Raw genomic sequence first — 8,183 nt, forward strand, 5'->3', positions numbered from 1 at the left:
CGCATTGCAAGTCCCCACCATTCTGCTCTCTCTCTGTCTTAAAAGGCTCTAACGAGAGGTCTGTCACACTCCAGCCATAGTCAGCCAGCCTATCATTAGTGCCAAGCCTTCCTCCTTCCTGGAGCAATGACAGTGTAAATTTCAGCAATGGCAGAAAGGGGACAAATACAGCTGTTGTGCATTTTAGAATAATTGCTACAGGCCATTCAGAGACAGCTTTATAATCAGAGCACTTATACAGACTTATACAATATTTCACTTTCCTGTTCTCGCCTCCCACTTAACACTCTGTATCATGGACTTGCGGATCTATTCAACTCACATGAGTTTGGAATTATGTGCCTGCCATTTTTCAAAGGGAGGCTGTCACTTCCCTCTGGAAGGCATCATGTTCTCCTCTGATCTCCCTGCCATTTCTCCTGTGAGGACCTCCATTTCCCTCTCCCTACCAAGCTAACTATTCAGCACCCATGCCATTTACAAAAAGGCTCTCTCTACTCCCACTCCAAATTGGGGCTCCTCTTTCTATCCCATCTTCTCCAGTTCTTCATCCATCTGTGGACACTTTATCTTTTTCTCATGTGTTGTGTTTGGTAACACTTGAGCTTCCTTCTCTTTACATCTTCAGTGTCTACCACAGTTCCTCTCATAGGGAATGGTTGAAGAGACAAATACACACAAGTTGCAAATGATCGAAGACCTTGTTGAGCCCACAGCATAGACGGAAATACCCAGAAATTGGATCCTGAATCCAAATATCCAACTGGTTGTTTGGATGACCATATCTGGGCTCCTTCACAGAAAACTCCAAAGTTGGTCAAAATGGAAAACTACTAGGCTTGACGGGGAGCCACAAATCAGGAGAGAGTCCCTTGTGCTCAGGCAGCAAGACTTTACAACCCTTGTTTGCATGGTATGGCTTGCTAAGACCATCTGCCAATGTAGTCAAAACGTTTGTAGAAATAGAAGCAACAACTATTTATGTTCTTCCACGTTCCTTCTAAGTTCTCTCTTCCTGTAGTTTTTTTGGGGACATCTGACTCTCAGGAATTATGAGATTCCTGAACACCAGATTTTCTGGGAGAACCAAAGACTCTGCAGCCGACCAACTCAAAGTAATCTTACTCTGAATGCAAACCATCATTCTCACCTTCGTGGGGTGGTTGGGAAGGGAGAGCACCTTGGATATGGTTGTGAGAAAGGGGGAGCCTCTGAGTTCTCCCCTTTCTTGTATCTACACAAATCCATTTCTGCTTATTTGTTAGCTCTTCTGTCTATCCGGAAACAGTTAATGAATGAGACATTTAATTATTCACTAGGTGTCAGGCTGTGGGTTGGAAACCAGATGACTGTGCTGTAGACCTTCACCGTGTTTGCAGAATTGTAGAAGAGATGCAACAGTGGACAAATACAACATTCTCGAACGCCTGTGGAGATAGAAGCTTACAAGGGCTCAGTCAAGGCAATGTATACGGCTAGGTGTGCTACATGGGTGGTAACCAGGAGTTGCCTTGATTTGTATGGTTCTCATGCAACCAATGCCTTCATTGTAACTGATTTTAAGCCACTAATTTGCTATCACCCAACAGATTTGGAAAATGATGTACACCAACTTCAGTCCTCCCCATGGTTTTGGTCTCAATCTACCTGTGCCTGGACAGCTGACTACGGAATGGAGCTAGTAAATGAGTTCTGTTGTTGTTGGCCATAGGGGCTTGAACTCAGGGCCTGGGTGCTGTCCTTGAGCTTTCTTTTTTTTTTTTTTTTGGTCCAGTCGTGGGGTTTTGAACTCTGGGCCTGGGTGCTGTCCCTCAGCTCTTCAGCTCAAGGCTTGCGCTCTACCACTTGAGCCACAGCGACATTTCTGGCTTTTTTCTGCTTATGTGGTGCTGAGGAATCGAACCCAGGGCCTCATGCATGCAAGGCAAGCACTCTACCACTGAGCCAACTTCCCAGCCCTCCTTGAGCTTTCTTGCTTAAGGCTTGTGCTCTACCACTTTGACCCACAGCTCCACTGATAGTTTTCTAGTGGTTCATTGGAGAGAAGAGCCTCACAGACTTTCCTATCTGGTCTGGCTTTGAACTGTGATCCTCAAATCTCAGCTTCCTTGTAGCTAGGATTACAGGTGTGAGCCACCAGCACCTGGCTTATGAGTTTTGTCTTAAGTTACTGTTTGTAGTAATTTGTTACACAGCCATACAAAACCTACCCCATACTTTTTAAACTGCCATTACAAATGTAAAAACTAGGGCTTAGAAATAATCAATTGGCCACTACAAGTGTCTAGCCAAGTGATAGAGCCAAGAGGCATAGAGTATATCTGATTCTAGGCCCTGGGATCTAAGCTTCTATGGTCTACTGCTTCCTATAGGAAGCCATGACAGACAAAGAGCAGGGCTGGAGATATGGAAAACTTCATTCATTCATTCATTCATTCATTCATTCATTCATTCGGGACTAGGAAGTATACATTGGTGTTATTAAACATGAAATTCTGAGTCAGAGGAAAAGCAACTGTTGGGTATGGATTTGGACTTGAAGTGCCGTCTCAGTGGTTAACTTGATATTGAATTCCAAGGACAATGCCTTGAAGTAACAGAAATTACATATAAGACCCCATTCATTAAATGTTTGAGCTTGGCTGAAGTATCCATTTCTGCCTTTCTTGTTTTCTTTCAGCCTGACCAGATGTGCACAGAAAATTTGGTTCTCCCTGAATATGTACATTTGTCAAAATTCCTGTCAATTTTAGCACACTGCCAAGGGAGTGAACAAAGAGAGTTAAGCGATTAACTTCAAAGAACTTTGTTGGAGAGGAATAAAGATATTTAAGGCCTATTTTGTGAACTAATTGCATTTGCATATTTATGGGATTAACTGATATAGCAGTAATTAAAAACTATTTAGTAGTCTTAAAGGACACATAACTCAGTTGCTGTTTGCATAATAAACGCTTCCATATTATGTTTGTATAATAAACTCCCACCCTTGCTTCTTCCAAAAGATATTTGTCCATCAAAGAGGTGCTGTAGTTTTCCTTGGAAATGATGGAGAAACATAGTACAAAGACTCAGGGAACTGTGGAGGGGGAAGACCAGAAGAAATAACCTTTTTAGGTCATCTCTTAATCGTAGGTCTGGACCAGGCTGCTAGGAGTTAGAATGGCACATTCAAATCTCAGACGAGGTTTGTTTACTTTGGTGGTACTCAGGCTTGCATTCAAGGCCTCCTTTTGCTAGGTAGGAAGCACTCTACCACTGGCACCATGCCCCACCCCTACTCTTTGTTTATTTTGCCTGAATGTTGATCCTCAACGAGCCTGAATGAACAGCCCCCTCGTGACTTCAGGTTTTCCTCATAAATAGACTGATGGACTTGAAAAGCCTGAAAGAGAATCACTCCCTCATCGATCAGGCATCCTAGAAAGTTACGCAAGAGGAATGATCAGCTAGAGTGTGTGTACTACACTCTCTCTAGACAAGAAGTGCTATATTGAAGGTAAGTAAGAGACCATTTTCATGAAAAATTAAGGCTGGGGTGACAAATGACACTGAATCTAAAAGCACTGAGTAAATCAACTAACCCCAAGCAAGACGGCGGTGGAAATGAGAGCTCTGACCCTGAAAGAAGGGATTTTGGCCACAATGCATCTGACTGTGAACTATTTTGAGGAGAAGTCACCTACACAAAACCTCGCCCATCCTGGAAGGAGTCATTAACCAAGTGCTATAATGGGTAGGATCACTAGACTGTTGTTAAATTAGCTAATGAAGGTCGCAATGTACCTGTATTACACATCATTAGTAATGGCCTTCCAGTAACAGATGGGCATTTGAGACCGTGGGAAGGAAAGGGAGGGGAACTATGTCCAGAAGATTTGACTTAAGAGTCCTGTCTTGCTCAAATGCATGGCTAGAATGTGATGTTGATCATTATCTATCTGTCTATCCTCTATCATCCATCCATCCATCAACTAGCCATCTATCATCTATCATCTATCTATTTATATATATATATTTATTTATATTTACCTATAGAATTAATTCTCATTTTCTCTTTCTCATATTTGTAACTCTTTTCCTCCACAGCAGAAAATCAGCCAACCTCTATTTTATGGGTAGATGAAAATTATGTAGAGAATTTCATGAATTCTAAACAAAGGAACTGAGTAATTAGGAGAATAAGAATCCAATATGCGCTTCTCCCAACCCTCATTTTGCTCTGTAAAAGTTTTAGCTCAAATCTGTGCCTCCACAATTCCACTTACAATAAAAAGCAGGCAGATGTTGGAAATGGAATGAAATTCGGGTTTCGTTTCTAGAGCACCTATAGAATCGCCTATGGAAGGTAGAATGATTACACAGAATTATCCATATTTAGCCTTAGTAATAAAGATAGTATCAGTACCTAATCAAAAAACAATAAAACCCTTTTTGTTTTGTATTTGCTGGTACTGGGGCTTGATCTCAGGGCTAGCTCTGTCCTTTAGCTCTTTCACTCAAGGCTGAAACTCTACCATTTGAGCCACAAGTCTACTCCTGTGTGTGTGCGTGTGTGGAGGGGGGGGCGTTAAATTGAAGATAAGAGTCTTACAGACTTTCCTCCTTGGTCTGAATTTGAACCACAATCCTCAGATTCACAGCCTCCCAAATAGCTAGGATTACAGGCATGAATCCCTGGTGCCTGGTCCAAAAAAATGTTTCTTGAATGATGTTAAACTTCAGTAGTTCTATGTTCAATAATTGGAAGGGGTGGGGGTCAGTAAAATTTGAAGAAACACTCCTATTTATAAAAAAAAAATCAATGTTTCTGTTAATTAAAAGTGCTTGGGAATAAACCAAAGGCACCTTTTCCATTGTATTGTTTGTGCTTGCTCTTTATTAGACGATACCAAGTTCCCATTAGCTTTCTGTAATTTGAGAGTCTAATGACCATTTCCAAATGCTGAAGATGTTACTGCCTGAGCCTGGTTTAAGACGGCTATTTAGATCTCAATTATTAATGAAATTAGTGTCCTGAATGTCAGCAAGAGCATTGCCTTAGGTAAAAGCTGTAAAGGAAATCATATTAGTGTGAAATTTCCTCTCCTTAGGGGCTCCACTTGTATTACATTATTTACTTAGCTATCTCCTGTCAGGGAGATGGAATTGTTGGCCAGCATCTAATCCCAGGGCAGAACCAAGTTAGAGACATTTAAGGAGTTTTGTGATGACATTAATTCCACAACCTTTGTGCGGTGCTGGCCTAATTGGGATGGTTTTTAAGACCACACTGGTAAGTAAGGCTAGAACAAACGGACAGACGAACAGAGTGGAGAGGAACTCTGGCATGAAGAGTTGAGCAGCATTGCATCTGGTAGAAGAGCGCTCACTTTTCTTCTTTGGTAGCTGCCGAAGAACAATTGGCAAGTGCGATGTCTCCTCTGTGGCCCTGTGTCCTGGTGTCTGCCACAGGTGAGTTCTTTCAATAATTTTACGAAGCATTGAGTTTTAACACTCAGACGCTAGAGACAATATACACAATGGTGCTCCGAACGCCTCATGATTGGACGTTTTTACTCTGCATCTATAAAATGCCAGCCTACCAAGCTACACAGAGACCAGCAGTCTAACTGTTCCTCCAATTGCACATAGATGTATACATATATGTATACACACATATATCACAGTGTGAAACTTTTCAACACAGCTGAAAATAAGTGTCAGCACATTATAATGGTTTGTTTAAGCTCTGCTTCTCTAGAAACCAAACATTCTGTAGCAACTTATATTATGTTTAGGGTACTTCTTTTCAGATCTTCCTTTAAGTACAGATAATGTATATTTATTATTTGACATAGACTTGGCTTTATTACAAGCTTTATTAGGAACAGCCCAGAGAAAGAATCATATAGACTTGTCATGACTACAGATAACTGTATGTTATTTTGGTATTATAGACTTTACATCTAATCTGACTTTGTAAGATGGGTGTATTTTAATGGCAGGTACTAAAGCCTTGAGAATTTTGAATGTTATCTTAAACAACAATTTACAACTGGGCATGGTTATACATACCTGTAATCCCAGCATTAAGGAGGCTACAGTAGAATTACAGCTTCAAGACCAGCCTGTGCTAAATAGCAAAAAAAGAAAAATGGACTTAAATAAAAGGTAAACCAAACCAAATGAAAAGTAAACAAAAATGAAACAACAACACAGTCATAAACATATTTCAGAAAAGTATTTTTAAAAATACTTTATGGTGCTATTAGTGCTACTGATTTGAACCATGTTAGGATATAATTGATGCTTTATAAATCAAGCATTTATGTTTATTCTGGGGTTTTCTGGTACTCTACTCTCTCATGGTTTCTTGGAACTTATATCTGAATTCTCAAGTTTTAAAATGCAACTGACAGCTGAACAAGTCAGTTGCGCACATGAGTAAGGAATCTGGCATCCAAGAAACTAAAAATTAAAAAGAAAAGTAAAGAAAAATGTTAGAAATGCTTTTGATTGGGTCAAGAAGAGAAATATCCACTTATAATTAATGATAAAAATCTTGTATATTTAAAGTATAAAAGCATACCTTAAAAAATAAAATAGAGGAAATTCTATTAAATGCCAGATGGATTCCTATGCAGAAAACAATTTGCCAATATGAAACTGAGATAAAATAGAATAAATGAATGTAAGGAAGATGAAATTCAGCGGGGCGCCAGAGGCTCACTCCTGTAATCCTAGCTACTCAGGAGGCTGAGATCTGAGGATTATGGTTCAAGGCCAGCCTGTGTAGGAAAGGCCAGGAGACTCTTATCTCCAATTAACCACCAGCAAACTAGAAGTGGCGTAGTGGCTCAAGTGGTAGAGTGCTCGCTCACCTTGAGCTGAAGAGCTCAAGGAGAGTACCTGAGACTACCTTTCTGAGACTGCCTCTTGACTTTTGCCAGCTCCAGTGATAAATCCTGACTAACAAATGATACTGGGCTGGGAAGGTGGCTCAGTGGTAGAGTGCTTGCTTTGCATGCACATGAGGTCCTGGGTTCGATTCCTCAGCACCGCATAAGCTGAAAAAGCCGGAAATGGCACTGTGGCTCAAGTGGTAGAGTGCTAGCCTTGAGCTGAAGAGCTGAGGAGCAGTGCCCAGGCCCAGATTTCAAGCCCCATGACTGGCAAAAAAAAAGAAGATGAAATTCTTTCTAGTGTCTTGTGTTTATGTTTTAGTTTTGTTGTTATAAGAGAACAAGTTTTGGTTGTATCTTTTTACTAGTGCTTTGACATCACTTATACTAAGGATACTTTATGTGTGTATGTGCATGCCAATACTGAATCTTGAACTCAGGGCCTTGCAGTCTCTCTTGCTTTATCACTCAAGTCTGGTGCTCTACCACTTGAGCCACACCTCCACTTCTAGCTTTTTTTGGGTCAGTTGGGGGACTTGAACTCAAGATCTGGGCAATTTTTGCTCAAGGCTATTGCTCTACCACTGTGAAACACAGTTCCACTCTGGTATTCTGATAGCTAATTGAAGATAAAAGTCTCACAGATGTTCCTACTCTGGCTGGCTTTGAACCAAGATCCTCATATCTCTGCCTCCTGAGTAGCTAGGATTGTAGTTGTGAGCCACCAGTGCTTCGCCACTTCTAGCTTTTTGCTGGTTAACTGGAAAGTAGAGTCTCATGGATATTTCCATCCTGGCTGGCTTCAAATGCAATCCTCAGATCTCAGCCTACTGCGTAGGTAGGTTCATAGGCTGAGGACACTTGTGACAAAGAAATTTACCCTTGGGAACTTTACTGGTTTAATAGCCAGATGATCTGGAAATAAAATGCCAAGTTGATCACAGATCCCTGGCTGCTCCTGGTGTGTGGTTTGTGTGTGTGTGTGTGTGTGTGTGTGTGTGCGTGTGCGTGCACACATGCGCTGGGATGGAAGGCATCTGCATGAGAGAGAATGGTATCACTGACTACAGTACCCATTAGTCACGTGGCCCTGGGCAAACTTAGGTGTTCAGTCTCTATAAATTTACTTTTATTTGGGATAATCATGAAGATCAAAATAGGATTGTAAAATTGTAAGGTGTAACACATGTATAAGACACTAGTAGGGGCTGGGAAGGTGGCTCAGTGGTAGAGCGCTTGCCTTGCATGCCTGAGGCCCTGGGTTCAATTCCTCAGCACCACATAAGCAAAAAGAAAAAA

The 8,183-nt window shown here is 41.2% G+C and overlaps 1 protein-coding gene across 1 annotated transcript in view; it reads left to right on the plus strand.

The window, feature by feature from the left end:
* The first annotated feature begins 5,414 nt into the window (after nt 1-5,414).
* Nucleotides 5,415-8,183, plus strand: part of Htr3b (5-hydroxytryptamine (serotonin) receptor 3B, ionotropic) — a 27,142-nt gene continuing 24,373 nt past the window's right edge. Inside the window, exon 1 of the mRNA XM_013009492.1 lies at nt 5,415-5,454. Coding sequence (XP_012864946.1) covers nt 5,415-5,454 — 40 coding nt within the window. The remainder of the gene's footprint in view (nt 5,455-8,183) is intronic.

Source organism: Dipodomys ordii, unplaced genomic scaffold (assembly GCF_000151885.1).
Source record: "Dipodomys ordii isolate 6190 unplaced genomic scaffold, Dord_2.0 Scaffold10, whole genome shotgun sequence".
Lineage (NCBI taxonomy): Eukaryota > Metazoa > Chordata > Mammalia > Rodentia > Heteromyidae > Dipodomys > Dipodomys ordii.